This window comes from Halyomorpha halys, unplaced genomic scaffold (genome assembly GCF_000696795.3).
Source record: "Halyomorpha halys isolate HHAL.00 unplaced genomic scaffold, Hhal_1.1 Scaffold1023.1, whole genome shotgun sequence".
NCBI classification, from domain to species: Eukaryota; Metazoa; Arthropoda; class Insecta; order Hemiptera; family Pentatomidae; genus Halyomorpha; species Halyomorpha halys.
Window position 1 is genome coordinate 64,098 of NW_027110911.1, and position 17,090 is coordinate 81,187.

Below are 17,090 nucleotides of genomic sequence, written 5' to 3' on the forward strand. Positions count from 1 at the left end.
ATTGGCATCGGACCTTGGGGTTCGTTAAGCGTTTATTGCTATTATTTGTAATGTATTTAGCTGTTACAACTTCACTGATATTAGTCTAAGTCTGAGATATAGTGGTTCAGGTCTCTGGTGATTTTATTTGGACTGACCTTATTCTGGCACCAGTCTTTTATCGAACACGCACTCGTCCGAGCCAAGGTGTACCAAAAAAGGTGACTTATTTCATACTAAATTGCATTAGTAATGCCAATCCAAACCAAAACAAAATATCAAAAAATCACAACTATTCCTCATTTTACATTCATTTGCTTAGTTTTTAACACTATAAGTATCTTGGCTGACTTTTTTTATTCCAGTGGCTATAAGATGGCAGACGTTCATTTGCACGTCAATTTCAGGCCAATACTCATGATCATTTTGTAAGCCCTTAATGTAGTATGAAATGTCACCTTTTTTTGTCACAGTCTCCAGGACTGTAATTTGTCTTAGAAGCGGAAGATGTTGGTGGAGTGCTGTAGATGCCAGGACAGAAAGAAGCTCTCGTCGCCTGGGGCCCGAACGGAGAGGTATCGATTTGTAATTCTAAGTAACATTTCAATCACGGCCTAACAGAAACGGTTTCCAAACTGATCGCTAACTATTAATAACAGCCTGATGTTATGATTGAAAAGGAACCCGAGCCTGGTTATATTATTGAATAGGACCGGGCGGTACCTGAGGGTACGCCCCAACTGCGCAAAGAGTAATAGTCCTGCGATTTGTTACTCAACCCTCACTCACAATATGGCATTATAAATATTTCCAAGCTGTAGGTTGGTTTTTAATCCTAGTTCTTTAATTGTCCTTTCAAAATATTTTATATATATTTGTTCCTATTAAACATATTTAATGTTTGGGCAATATTAACGATATCGAAATTTTCATTTAACAATACTGAGATGTGATTGGTGCTTGACCTTTGATGCTTTAGTACGCTGTTCTTTCGGTTGAGGTCAATCAACAGAACGGGAACTAGTAGTTTATATTATATTGTTAACTGATGGTACACTTATTTCTCGTCGAAAATGTTATTATTAATACTGTTTATGTATTTATAACTGGTTTATCAACTGTCGCAAACTTGTATAATTTATATATTTGATGTTTTGCATATAAAATGTATGCTTACATATTCAATTGAGTACATATTTTACTAACTACTGATGATCGTGAAATATCTGTAGTATATATATATATCTTTATATCAGCAGCCTGTATATACTGCGTCGAGTATGATGTTATAATGTGGTCTTGTACAATAGGTTTTTTTTATATGATGTGATATTCTTGTTATGCCATAGTTGTTACTAATAACTATGAGTAGGATTTTACTTTTCTTTTTGGATGGTTACAATTATACAAGGGACTTGAACAATTTTATCTTCATCATCATAATCAATCCTCTTGGATCTCATTAAGCAGTGTGAGGAGGAAGTCGCAGTATAATCTCATTTCTGACGCTTGTATCCTTGGTTGATGCTTCTTCGTCAGCGTCCATGATTCTGAAGAATATGTCAAAATGAGAAGAAGATCTGAAATCGGCCACTTTTATACAATTTTTTAAAGATTAAATTGTAAAATTCAAAATTGCTGAAAATCATTCGATTGCTAAACATATCAGCCTTTATAATTACTTTTATTTAAACATTACGGAGGTGAATTTATTTATTTCTCGATTATTTAATTAAGATTGATTTTGATATAATTAAAATAATTTTAAATTATTGTGTTTTGTAGCATTAAACAGCCACACGTTGCAATATGATAGACTTATTCTTTTTCCGCAGGATTGTCCAAGCTACACTAACTAAGCCATAAATGCTGTAATATTAAAGTTAATGCATTATTTTTTTCCTGTGTATATTTTAATTGTTTTTATATTTCCTATTTATGTTGTCTACAGTCTATTCCATTTCCTTTTTTTTTTTATCCTATATATTTTTCAAATTCATACCTGTCCTAAGACAATCTGAACTGCATGAGAAGGAAACAATAATACGTGAGGAATGATGTAGTCTATCCCTCATTGCTACATTATTCTCACTTTATTTTAGATCATTAGGGAATGAGATTCCTTATTCAACTCTATTTTAGCCTTCGGTATATATTGTCAAGGATATTAATTTTCGCCATACCTTACGTCTAATTGGATATTGATTATTTTTTCGTATAATATCCCTTGTGATATAATGTTGTCTTTTACTGTAGGCATTTTAAGTTCGTGATCATTGATCGTTGACTTATCATCTTGGAACTGGATTATAACCAACTAGTAAGATTGTTTGCATGTCATGTGATGACAGCAGACTTCAAAAGTTTTAAGAAATAGAGAAACTCCAACAATTAAAAAGAAAAATGTCAGATGTGCCATTATAAAAGCAGAGCAGCGATATATGCTCTTTCCAGCACATTAAATAAAATGATTCTATAGGTATTGGTGGTATATTAAACTCTATACAACGATATTGCTTTATTTTTTTATTAGCCTTACGATAGGCTTGTTTCACAGTGAAAGTTATCTGTCTTGGTAGTGCTGTCATAAACTGAGACAGTGTGTCAGAACTGTTTTATTCTGGCAATAAACCTAAGTTCCAACTTCAGAAGTAATCAAAACACAACAATATTTGAGAACGATGTTATCTTACCCAGCCGCTATTACAATTGATAAGGTGGGACAGTGCACTGTCAAGGCGTTTAAATTTGGCGGTTAAAACTGTCATTTATCACACCATAGCTAATGCGGCAACACTGCCAGGACAGTAAATGATGTCATGATTCCACTGAAGGGACGGTAAAGGCGGTTTTTAATCTATACGGTTTTTAAATTTTTTTTGCTGTTGCCTCAAATCTTTGTTTTGTTTTTCAAATTTCAATGTTTTTTTTTTTTTATTATGTTTACGGATGTGTTTTTGTTTATCTTCATATGTACAAATACTGAACACCACTACGTGTGGATAATTCATTTGTTACTACTTATTAGGGTAGGGGCTTAGGATGGTTACCGTTTTAAGGAAGAGAGAACTTTAATTTATTTATTGTTGCAAATGATTTCTTTATATTCAAGGAAATTTAGTAAACAAATCCTCGACTTTATTTTTAATGCTCATCATTAATGGGTTGATCTAGAACTTCACTGTTAAAAGTTTAGTGGAAGTTCATTCTAACTCAGTAGGATTTGGTTTTTCCTACAGGAAAAGGTAAGTACCTAGAGGAATGAGATATCGATATCTCTATCGGTGATGGACTACTAATGAGATGGATATGTTTCCCGTTGGGCGGCCGTTACCGGGCGCGGAGTAATTGGTTCTTAAACCGACCGCATCATTACCGCGCTCTCTTCTCAGTAAATAAAACTAAGACCCTGTTAAGTATAGGGCCCCACCAGACTCTTTCATTTCGGATCCATTTTTTATACATTTCTCACACACAAAGAGGCCTTCTCCTTTTTACAATACAAAAAGTAGGCAAGATTAATGTACCCATTCCTCTCTGGCTCTTTTGAAAAAGAGATTGGATAGATTTCTGTTTTCCTTATTAAAGCTACCTTTTGGTCCCTACGTATCCTGTAAGGCTGTGTAATAGCTTTGCGGGAGCGAGTCTTCAATTTGTCTTCTGCTGCAGGTGGGTTGTATCCGTATGTTCATGCATATCATACTCTGTTCTACGAGATTATGTATGATTTTTGATTAAAATTAAATGTTTACCATTCCTTAAAAATGGTTCTCAGAATCGATAATTTTCACTAGCATTTTTCGTTGTAGACATTAAGATATAACTTTAGTTCCGTGTCTGTTTGGGTTCAAAGCTATGCTATGAACTAGACTTATAAATGCTGTTACTGCTATAAATTTATTTTTGTAAAATTTGAATTTCACAATACATCAGAGATAGAGTGACAAGAAGGAGATGCGTGTTGGCAATATGGTTCATATTGATTTTATCAAATTTCTTCCATTACTTTCACTTAAGCATGCGGGCACTTATTTTCCTTGGTACTCCAATATTTCGTTGACATATAGTACATATTTCGTATACTTAAAATATTATTATTAAATTATAGTTTTCTTTTACTAAAAAAAAATTAACATTTGATTACTAAAGTGCGTAAATCACAATCATGTCTTCGGCGATTGAAGTTCTCTTGATGACATCGCATAACTTTTTTCTACAATGTGTGTGTGTTTTAAAAAATATTTCATGAATTTTAACTGTTGGGTATAATATTAAGCTTGTTTAATGCGTGAATGGCAACTATATCCTATTAAATTGTTGATTTGTGCAGGTGGTCGGATATGTTCTTTCTCGCCTTGTATCGAGCAAGTTCAGAAGACATGCCTGGAACTCCGAGCATCGGGATTTGTGGAGCTAACCACGATGGAATGCCTGCAGAGAGAACTGCAAGTGGCCAACAGGACGATGCCGGTCTTGGATTTGGAAGGCGATGGAACAAAAAATGTGAGTATGATTTTCTATGCTGTCAATCAATTATTTTTCGTCGTCTTTCTTAGTTTATTTTAACAATTTTTTTTTTGAGGAGGCTCCATTTTGTTTATTTCAATTTTCATTTTTATATATTTCGATGAAGGGTGTATACTTCCTATTGTTTCTGCCTAATATTATATTCAATCGCAATATTCTGATTAAAATATACATGGTTTTATTTCCCTGCTTAAGAAGAAAAATTGATTAAATAATTGTTTACATGTGGTATGTCCATTAAGCAAAAAACAGGTTGTATTATGTTATGAAAATCACAAATTACAACAAACAAATTGAATTTAATAAATTTTTCTAAAGAATAATAAACGAGACTAATAAAAACGCCTGCCTAGTGCATATGGTGGTCGGATACGTTGGTGCTCTTCTTGGGAGAAGGAACGGATTGTCAGTGCCGTGTTTGTTTTGTTAGGTGCTTTGGATACTCAAAATATTCTACAGGCAATTAAATGTTTACATTTATCTCTAACGTTCCACCAATTTTTAGCCAAATCGGATACTTCTTTCTCAAAATATAGGTGTCTGTATAAACAAACGCAGTGAATGGGATTTGTTGCAATCCATTTTGGACCATGTTGGTACCAACCTGCACCATCTTTGAATTTCAAACAATTTGGAACAATAGTCCACTTGATTATGCCAAAACGTAAATTTGACCACAGAACGACAGGGACGGAACTAAATTAATTTTTTTGTGTCTATAATGTAAAATGCAATGAAAATTTGCGATTCTTATAGAGTTTTTTATGTAGACAAAATTTTGCAATAATAATAATCATAAAATGACGATAAAATAGATTATGATAAAAAGAGTACAATACCAACTAAATAAAAAAAAAAATACATTGAGCACAACCAGATATGCCCAGATGAGAGAAATCAGACTGCATCCCTACATTCAATGTCCACATTTTAACGTTTATTCCATTAATTAATTATAAGAAGGGCTTTTTAATTTTTATATAAGCATCTATTCTGTTTCTGGATCGTGTTATTAGTACCTCATTTTAATGAAACGTTTTGTATCACCCATATCCGATTTTTTTCTAGTTGTTTGCAGTAAGTTATTAAGTATTGAAAATTGGATCTGTCTTGTAATTACTTACTATTAAAGATTGTTTTAAAATATGATTAAGTTTACCTACGTTTACAGGCGAGGATTATGATGATCACTCCTTAACGTTCATTGTTTAAAGTGGTTTTAATCATTATTTTCTTTAATATTTTGAAAAAATAATTAACTTCTAAAGCATCATAATGACATCCCAAACATTTTCATTCTTTCTGTGGCGCATTGTTATATGAATCAAAAAACTCAATGGAAGCCCAGTCATATCGATAAAAATATTCTGATAGCAATCTCTGGAACTGCCTGGAGAAACTGATTCACATGGCTATAAACGAAGGGCCTAAAGTTGATTAGACGTTAGGGGCAGGTACAGAGAGATATGTGCTGTACCATTTCCTAATTATATCTAATCACAGCGCTATAATTGCAGGCGGGAGGGGGGCCAATCAGCCATAATAGCATATCCAGTTCTTCGGTAATCGGATGTAAAACGCCTCTACCGAGGGTACCTTCTTCTCGGAGCTCGCTTATTAGAGGAGTACCTTCGCTCGGTACTGCGTTGTTGACAACATTGTTTCCTTTCGGAATGGATCCTCGACGAAAAGGTTCTAAAATTCTTTCGTAAAAGTTCTAAAACTTATACTTGTTCAAAAATTTGTTTGTTCTTCCCGTTTGTTAAAAGATAATGAAAATCAAAAGTTTTTATCCTTTCTCTGTATTCTGTTTGAAGTACCACAGACATAACATTAACATTTCACCTAAGCTTAGAATGCCTTATATTAGTTTAGTTTTTATTTCTTTATTATTATAACTTTATTTATGGCCATTAGGCATGTCTAACTTTACCTAAGAATTGTGTAACAAAACCTGGCAATGGATTTACTGTGTAAGGTGAATGATTATGAGTTTATCGATGTGTACCGTTAGAGATTGTTTCGCAAGATCCGTGTGAGGACCAAACCCTTCTTAACGCAAGCATTCTGGGAAGGTCAAGAGGTGTTTTACAACTGCTTACATTTCATGAAAATTACCTCGGTTTGCCTATTAAGGCTTATCTGAAAAATCGCATATTATTGCCTGTATTAATAATTGAGTGTTAATAAAGTGTTTGTTGATGATTTACCTTTTGGTACCTATTGAACGAATGACAGCTTATGTATTTTACACTACAACCTTTAAAATAATTACATTTTTTTTTTTCGATAGCAAAATTGTTCGAACCTTTACTGAGAAAATTCAGTTTTTATATTAATTTTGTATCGAATTGACTCCTTTATTCAAGAAATATTGATTATAACTGTATCACTTCGGCAAGAGCTCTATTGTCGCATATTATTAAAAATCATTAGGGACATCCGATTCGAATGTGAATAGCCCAGACTCACCCCGGTCGCCCATCTTGCCCTATCTTTCCCGATTGTATTTCGGCTTCTTCAACTTTAGTATTCAACTGTTGTATTCTTTAAAATGTAAAGCATTGCTGTAACCGCTTCGAGAAACCCTAAAACACAAATTTTTATATTAACATTTTGTGTGCATATTTTTTTCCATCAGCTATTTATTTTTTTTTTTTTTCGAAAACCTACAAAATAACATTAGCTTTAACAAGGGTCTGCTAGTATACACTAACCTTAGGGACGTAAGTATATTAGTAAAGCCTTATGTTTGACATAACAATGGAGTTAAGGCATGGCCACTGGAATAATGGTTGTAGGAATCATCCGCTTAATTAAATCAATGATTCCTTAACCTTTGTGATGAAACAAAAAGAACATAGAATTTTCGTAAGGTGTATTGCAACGGTAATTAGACTTGCCGCTATTAATTAAGTGAATACTTTTATATTCCAATTATTATGCTTGCTCAAAAGACGTAAGAGAATTTATGGTCCAGTTTGCACTGATGGAATTTGGTGGATAAGAACCAATGCTGAATTAACAAAACTCTACAAGAACTCTATAAGAGTAATCAAAGTCAATGGCTGGCCATGTAATAAGAATGACCCAGGATCAGATTCCTAGGATGATCCTGGACGAAAGAATTTTTGGGACAAGGAGAATGGGAAGACCCCAGCTCCGATGGATCGTAGGAGTGGCAGCGGATGTCAGGTCCATCTTGGAAATCCGCAATTAGAGAGCAGCTAATACAGAAAACTAGCGGACCAGGCTGCTGGAGTCCTTGATGAAAAGGCGTTAACAAATTCCCAACAGATCTTTTACAGTTGAGCTTGGGCCTAAATTCGCTCTAATGTAATTCAGTTGGTGGTGTCATGTGATAACAGAAATATAGTTCGGCAGGTCTGATACGTAATGATCATCATTACAAGAGCCCAAGAGGAGAAAAAAGTCATTTGCTTTGGCAAATATCAAAAACTACTACTCCTACAGAGATAAACGTTATAAACTATTTTATAGTAAATTTAACTAGCTTTAATTTGAGTACTGACAGATATCTGTACGTCTTATGGTTTCTGAGATAAAGTTTTTCAAAACTCAAACTTATTGTTCGAACAACTATAGATCAATTTATTTTAGAAAACATCATGAAAACAACTATTCCTTCGAAGGTAAAGGTCATAAATTACTTTATAGTACGTTAAACTTGTTTTAATTTTAGTGCTAATAGACATCTATACGTCACTTAGTTCCTGAAATATTGATTTCTCAATATAAATTAACTAACTACTAATCTTTCAATAGATTTTTAAGAAATGTTGCTTTTTAAAAAACTATATCTCGAGAACTATTGAACGTAAATAGCTCTATTAGGGCTCATATCTCAGCACATTTAGTCTCCTTTAATTAACGTTCTTTTAGATTTTCTCGTATTGTTGGTAGTTTTTCATATATGAAAAATTAAGGTTTTGAAACAGCCGCCATTTTTTATTCCCTCTACCTATACTTGGCAGACTCATCAGTTTTGACTAATAATTACAAATAGTTAATCAAAAATTGGGGTGAAATAAATGACTTTTTTCTTCCCGGCTCATGTTCTATTATGTCGTGGTATCCAGATGAACAATATTCATGCCATAGCTCAGAGTTCTAAAATCTTTGAGATGACGATTTTGCATTGTAACATATATCTGTAATACATATTAATCAGATAAATCATTTGATTATGAAGGTTTCATTAATTCATGATAGGGTTTCACTTTACCTTTTTCTTTTATTGCATGTGACTATTATTTTTTACTTTTATTGCATTATCATAATTTTTTTTGTTTTGCGAAATCCTCGGAACCACATGATTTATTAGTTTAGTAAAATTTGTTAATGTTTGGTATCCATTAGCATTGCGTATCTTCAATCAAAGAAATATCTTATGGTTGTATATCTAAAGTAAACTTCATATTTCTCATTTCACATTTAATTTATTTTATTAAAAAGAATTTGTAACAAATTAAAGGCATTAAGTATTAGTATTCAAATACTCTAAAAACTAAAAATATATTATTTTTAATTTTCTTTTAATTCAGTGAGTACTATTATTATTTACATATTTTTGTTTCTTTTTTTGCCTTCTATTTTTTTATATATTATATGAATAATATAAAAAATATATAAAAAGAATATGAATTTATATCAAAAGTATAATAAAATAAAACTAATAACTGAAGTAAACTATATAATTAATGCAGTTTGATCAGATTTACCTGCTCAATCTATTCTATAAAAAAGAAAAATTGGAACCTTTTTGCAGAAAAATCTCGTTTTAGAATTGTGTATATTGCTTAAACTTTTTTGTCTCAATGTCATCCTCAATAATCTTGTTTGTTCATTATACTAAAGAATGATTTAAAAATAAAATAAGAAAATCAATCTTTATATTTTAAGAAGCTTAGCTATCTGTTCCTTTGTAAGTGAACCAATATGTGTCTTTGTGTCAAACTGTTTATTTAGTATCATTTGTAATTATCCCAGAGAGGAAATAAATATGAGTTTCATATATAGCTAAGTGAATGTAATAATAGTTAAAGAAATTTACTTTTTCGCAGCCGATCTCTAGTACTGAAGATATTGGCAGACGTTGTATACTATTACCCAATGGTTCCACCTTCATAGAAGTCTGCTTGCGCGGCCCAATCCCACCTGGAGGAAAGGGTGGCCCCCTATGGAAAATATTTGAAAATAGATTGGCTTAAAAATATTGTGAGTCACCATTGTAGTCCGTTTACACGTTAACAATTTTCAGCTCAGTCACAAACATTAGGAAATATAAGTAATAAAATGTTTTTAACTATAATAATCAGTTTGTTATTGTAATAGTTTGTTGTTGGATGGATCCTTCTTGGCCCATCCCAAAGCTCACACGGCCCAGCTGCTGCTATAATCGAAAGTGTTACCTCTCGGAAGCATTTGCTTAGAAGATTCATTTTTCTTCTAGAATATTAGCATCCTCTTATTTTAATAACTTTTCCTTTAGTTATTATAGTTTCATTATTATTCTATAGTTATTATACTTTAACTATTATAGTTATTATCTTCTAACAATTCGAATTAGGAAAAATTCTACTAGGCCGGACCAAGACCTACCACCTAGGACCGTACTCCGACCTCCGACTGGGACGCTCCCCCAGGAATGCCTTAACCACCGGTAAGAAAAGCCCTGCTATTAGAATCGTGGGAACGAGGTCTGTGTCGACGTCGCCGAATAGCTTTAATTACAGGTAGTTAATTGATAATCTGGTGGCACATCGTGACAGCCCCGGCGCGGTAGATATCTGAGTAACCATCCTAATCACTCTTATCAGTCGGATCCCATCTGACTCCTGCCTCATTGCACTATCCACGGGATATCAGTAAAGAGGATAGGATAAAAAATAGAACTGATCGCTGGCAAGGAGTCTTACTTAATGTCTCTATACGTCTTAATTAGAGATAATTATTTCTACATTCTGCTTTTGGAATGGGACAAGAAATAGTTTTTGGTAATGGGGTTAAACATGCAATAAAGGTATATATGGTTCAGATTGGTTATGTGAATGACGTGATATGGTGTTAGATTTTGGTCAGTTCTGTGTTGAGTAACTCTTTATTTAATTTTAATGTTGCATAGTAATTCTCATCAATAATCAAAAATAATCGTGAAGATTGTCTGAATTCTATGGCATTGATATAATTAGTGGTATTCTACTATAAGTAGATAAATATACTTATTTCAATAATTCTACAGTTGGAATAGAGGTGGGAAGTTCACGGATAAATAAAACAAACCTTTTCTTTCACGAATTCGATGCACATGTACTATCAATTCCACGTTAAAACGTTTCAGGGTTTGGTGAATAAAGTAATAATTAGTCTCCACATTTTGGCAGTTTGAAAGTACGTTACATACTTTTTTTTTAATGTTTTCGCTAATTCATGGCATCTTGGAATTTTTGGCAAAATCACCGGTATAAGCAGGTAACCGGTATAAGCATGATTTCAGCTGTTTTCATTACTTGACTTTGCTTTGATTTTTTAATCATGTGATGAAGTATGTGCTTCCTTAATTTTGTACTCTTTTTTGTGTGATTGCATCTTTTGTTTCCTAACAAATTCCGCCAAACCTCGACAGTAATTTGAATCATGCAAAATACATTGTTAACATTTAGTTACATATATTGTTTTTTGACTGCCGTCAAAACAGCCCTGACGAAGCCCTGCAACGTGGGGCGAAACGTTGGCTCAATAAAATAGTATAATTATCTACTATTTGAGTTTTTTTGACCGCACCCGGACCATATTCCATTCAAAAATACAATCAAATATCAGTAATTTTTTGTTTGCACAAAATTTTGCGTTTTAGGTTTTCCCCCCTAAATTTTGCACGTTTTGAGTTTTTCTGTACAAAATTGTGTTTTTTATTCTTTTTTGAGCTAAATTTTGATTTGTTTAATACAAAATTTAAAGCTTAAACTAAATTTCTCACATTATACATATATAGTGTATATTATTTGTATGTAAATATTATTTATTTTTTCTTTATTTAATTTATTGTTTAACATTCGGAAAGTCGAATTCAACCTAAAAAAATAATTTAAAAAATATACGAAGGAAACGGAAGTGATGAATATTCTTGAATTAGTATTAGTAGTAGGTTTTAGGTAACTATGAAAAATTTTCTCTAGAATAAGGTTGTTATGGAGAACTTCAGTGTTATTGTTTTCAACTTGAATTCTCAGTCCAAATTCTTCCGCCGAATTTATTTTATTATAATCCCTATTCATTATTTTATAAAAAAATTAGTAAAAAATCAATTGGTCTAATCAATATAAATATACCTATTCATTTTTAATCAAAAGTTTACTACAGTACTTATTAATTGTTTTTTGATTAATGGTATATTCGTATGTAAATGCACAATTGCAAAGCTAAGGGAAAAAATACGCTATGTGAAATTTATGGGGAAATTAATTTTGGGGAATTTCGCTTAAAAGAATATTTTGATCACTTCTTTCTATACAGTAGCCTTGCCTAGATTTTATATTTCATTCAAATAGTTTTAATAAGTTGAAAAGTTTAACGCCTGCCTTCATAATAGGAATAGATTAGATTAGATTTATATTCGGTGCGATCAACATCTAGGTTATTACACCCTACATAATAGCAAATATAAAACCTCATAATCGGAATATAAAATCATTTTTGCAATAGCTTCCTCATATCTCTTCAATCATAGACCAAATTATCGGTTTTTCAATCGGAAATGTATTTCTGTATAAATATAGTGTTAAGGGAGTTTGTTTTGAATCAATCAAGATTAGGTAAATATTTCATTTATTTATATTATAAATAAAACATTAAAGTTGATTAATACGGAATGTGTGTTTTATAGATATATTGACTTTTACTACACGATTTTAGATTTTTTACTACATTTTTGGGTTTTTACTTAGATATTCTGGTCTCTAGTGATGGTTATTGGAAAATGGTCCGCGTTGCGGTCAAGAAAGGCACAAAAATATTGTAAAAAACTATTTTTTAGTATTTCACTTTTTGGTCCCACTTTGAGGCAAATTTTTGTCTATGGCCCAGCCATGATGAATCCCTGCAAAGTGAAACGAAACGTTGGTTACTAATTAATCTTTTTTTTAAAACTATTATTGGTGCGTTGGGCGCTACCCGGACTATCTTCCTACAATGAATTTTTGTAGTTTGATAAACCATGATATTCATGGTTTGTTTACTGACACCGAACTCGTCAACGGTTCATAGCCTATGTGTATAGAAAGATCGGTATATTTACGTTGACTATTTTTGAAAAACAAGTGGAAAGTCTGAATTGAACTCTTTGAAAACGAAGAGAAGAGTGTATAATTCCCTAGTACAGCGACAGACTACTAAATTATGGCAGTTAATCGCGGGTTAAAAGTATATGACTCACTATTTTTTTTTTTTAGACTAATGAAGACGGTTAATCGCGACAAATCGATAATAGATATTCTACTGTACATTCCTTCAGTAAGCCATTTTGTCGAGGGGGTAGAGGTTCTTGATGGTTGATGTCCTACCACTCCTAGATTTCCCGGCTCAGGTCATGCAGAAACAGTTACTTTAGTCATTCCGACCTTTCGGACTGACCTTAAACTGCTCCACCACCTGGGAAATTTCTTATTACCTCTTCTGTTATGTAATCCGTTCGGACAATATCGATTGCTGATTGTTGGTTTCAGAATAATTTTTGTTTTACTAAAACCTAAAAGTAATCTGTATTGGAAAATTCAGTAATTACCTTCGTTATGTGTACATTATTTAGTAATATTTTTATTACGCTTTGTAACGAAATGAAAAGATGAAAATATTCGAAATACAATGACAGTTGATGATTTTTTGGATGTGTTTAACAAAGGTAAATTTCTTTACTAATGCATTTTTCTTCTGCCGTACCCATCTTAGACCACTGTCATTACACCAGACTATTTTATATTTCACATTTCGGGTATTCCATGCAATATAGTTCCTTCGTGTCATATTTTAGCTTAAATATTGCATGAAACAGTTCTTAAACCACTGATACAAACAACACGGAAACCATCCATTTGTTATCAATTATTGATCTATTAGTTTACTCCTGCGAGAACTCTAGCTTTGATGATTCTTTCAGCTCTTTAATTCATTCGAAATGTAAGTGATATCGTGCTTATTATGAAAGTGAAAGTCTATTCACCACACACACTAAGGTAAAGCTGCATACTTCATAATGACTATCTTTAAATATCAGTAGTTACGTTGCCAGTTTTACAGTGAAGTTTTAGCTATCCGTAAATTTATAACAACACTGATTTGTACCCGCTGAGATCTCATAGCAAGAAGGGTCTGTAGGGACATTGGCGGATGTTTTAGGAGACGAGAAATTTTTGGTGGGAACCCACTGAACAAGTTTTATTGTGAGTCTGAACAAGTTTTTTGTTTAACCATTTTATTTATTGATAAATATTACTCTCTGTCACAATTTTGAGCAATAAGTGATGGTAATGCATGATCACATTCATACTAAAATGAAAAAAAAAATAGTTAAATATTTACAAAAAACATATTTGTGTTTATTAAACAGAAATATATATGAAATGAACATAATAGAACTATGTACATGAAGAAACAAGGATAAAATAAAATAAGTAAAATTTTGAACTAATATAACCATAAAACAAATAAGCACTATTATGTAATAATTACATCCTCGATTTGAGGATTCCCAAGCCTATTATAAGGGTATTCATGATCTTTAGTTTAACATGTTAAAACGTCTTAAATGGAGAAGCTCTCGTGTTATGCTCTCGTAGAAATATTTTGTATTTTATAAAAATAGTTTGTGTTTTGGATGTTTTTATAACTAATAAAGCAGTGGATGACAATAATAATAATAATAATCATATAATGACAGTTGTCAATTAGCTCATTTTGATTCTCTTTCCTCATAAGTTAGAACATCAACAAGACACTCAGTGGCCAAAATTGTACACAACTTCTACTTTTCACTAACTTTAGGCATGTTGATGGCAAATTACTTTAATCAAAACTTAGAAATAAACAATAAGATAAAGTTTTAGAAGGAAAGGTTGTAAAACAAATAGCTCGAAATTCGCTCTTATGTATTTACCATTTAACATGACTTTAAATAGGGCTGCTTACAATCCTATATTCATAACATTCAACATGGTAAAATGTTTTACATTTATCACAACATAATGAATACCCTTTATATCTCCACGCTTGATGGGTAGAGCCAGAGCTATTCGAGATCCCAGCGCAGCCCTCTACTGAACACTGATCGAGACATGAAAATTGGAAATCGGTTGAGTTATTTGCTCAAAAAACGTTACGTGTTCAGAAAAGAAAAAACAAATTTAGTACAGTTTTGTTTCCTCAATATTTTGAGCTCAAACTGTTCAAACATTCTTGGAATGTCATTAAGTACTTTGAGCAATAACCCCCATGATTTGGTTAAATCTTTAGCTCAAATTATTGTTATATAAGTACAGACGCTGTTTACGGTGACAAAATGGTTCATTTTTGGGTTTTAAAACTCAGGGATCAACTTATAGTACTCTACAGGAACGCACTTGAGTACGCGTTAAAATATTTAAAACCCAATGATTAATTAAGTGGTCTAAACTTAGTGGTAGGGTAGTAATGTAGTGTTATTTTTTTATAATATTCCTATTGTAGTATTAATATATTATTATTTATTACTGTAGTAGTTGATTAATTATTCATTCAATGAATGAAAATTTACTGATTCTCAGAGATAACTGGTGTAAATACAGGGGTAATAAAGTAATTCATAAATACAGGCAGTATTTGTGCTTACTTTAGGCTCCACTGTTTGGAAAGTGACTTGAGACGGATTCTATTTAAATCGTTTTCGGTTTGACGAAAATGTTAATAAATACTGTCAACTCCAGTTCTCGATGACCTTTTTTTTATTATTATTTTCTTTTTTGCCGGCTTCTGTTTTCGGTAATTCTCCTTCACTTCGTTTTTATTGCTTTATTTTTCACTTTTAGTATAATTGCAACCCGTATTGGAGAAACCTTATGCTCAAATTTAAGAAATAACGTGAGAAATTAAGTAAATAAAGGAATCGTTAAAGTGTTTTTCTTATAAAACAGCAATTTTCACTCATTGAACGAAGATTTTTTTCGGAAAAGCATCTAACTGAATCCACGTCTGTTTTAATCGAACGAACTGAATAATTTCACTATTCTCTTTTTTAAATGAATTGCTTTCTTTTTCATTTAAATTGATTTTTTCAAGAGCATCATTTGATTGAAAACATTTTTTTTTTTTCGCTATTTTTATATTTCACAATTGTTTTCTTAGCTAGGTAACACCAACTTCGATGGAGGAGCATGTTTAATACTTTTAGTGCAACCTGTATAAGTTGACTATTAATTTTAAGATCCACTTAACTACTCCACTAGAGTGATCCACTCTGGTCTACGACTATTTCTGGCGTAGTTGGTGCCTGTTTCTTGGTATTATGATATTTTACAGTCTTGTTGGAACTTTACTCTTTTGCTTTTGTTTCTCCTGCTTAGTTGGAAAAATAGATTAGTCCGCATTAAAAGAAGTGAAATACAAAGACTTGCTTGTAGAATTTCCGTTTCCCCCTGTCGACCTGTATGGCGGGATGACGTGGGTGGAGTGCCTGTATAACTCAGAGTTGGATAAATATCTCTATAGACGACAGCTTATAAAGATGCATCGATGTGGCCCGGGGTACGCAGACCTTGAGATGCATAGGTGATGCTAGAGGGTGGAGATATATACTGTATATAGAGGAAACAATAGGCTCTCTTACGAGACAATACTCCGGCACAATACTTGCTCTTGTCTCCGATTATATTTATATCTGCTAATCTGCTGCGGCCATATTGTTCCTCCGAGGGCTCGCTTCGGTCGCTGACTTTTTGCCTTCTGTTTTATTGTCTTTCCTCTTTGAGGGTCTCTATATCTGCCCGGGAGTCGCCCAGTTGAGGAGCCGTTTGGTCTGGGTGCAGGAAGCGGTAGAATCTTGTTACATACATTCTATATTAATTTATTACGTGTCTGTGGGTTACTTTAGCTGTCGGTATATTTTTGAAAAGGCTGGTGCTTATTTCAAACTTTAGTAAGAATAGTTCATTCGACCGTTGGAGCCGTTGTGGTTATCATTATCTTGAGACATGGAAATAAATGTCGGATATTACTTTATTGAAAAAATAATAAATGAAATTAATCATATTTTTTATATACATTAGTCTGTCAATAATTTCCTGTTTGGCAAATTTCATCGAACATTTTCGATATTTCTTCGAAATTATTGAAATTTTGTATATAATTGAATTTTAATTCTGTCGTGGTATAATCATAAACTCTCGACCTGTCTGTATGTTGTCTGGCTCCTTTTATGTTTGAAAATAAATATCTATAACTAAATATATATATTAATAGATTATACTCATATTGTACAATCAGGAGCAAGGTGAAAAAAAAATCTACCATATGGTATATTGATTTTTTAGTCCTTC

General features: G+C 32.4%; 1 protein-coding gene across 1 annotated transcript in view; it reads left to right on the plus strand.

Moving 5' to 3' along the window:
* Positions 1 to 17,090, plus strand: part of Trmt61 (tRNA methyltransferase 61) — a 68,197-nt gene that overhangs the window by 33,143 nt on the left and 17,964 nt on the right. The window contains exon 3 of the mRNA XM_014432061.3: positions 4,310 to 4,482. Within this exon, the coding sequence (XP_014287547.1) occupies positions 4,310 to 4,482 (173 nt within the window). The remainder of the gene's footprint in view (positions 1 to 4,309; positions 4,483 to 17,090) is intronic.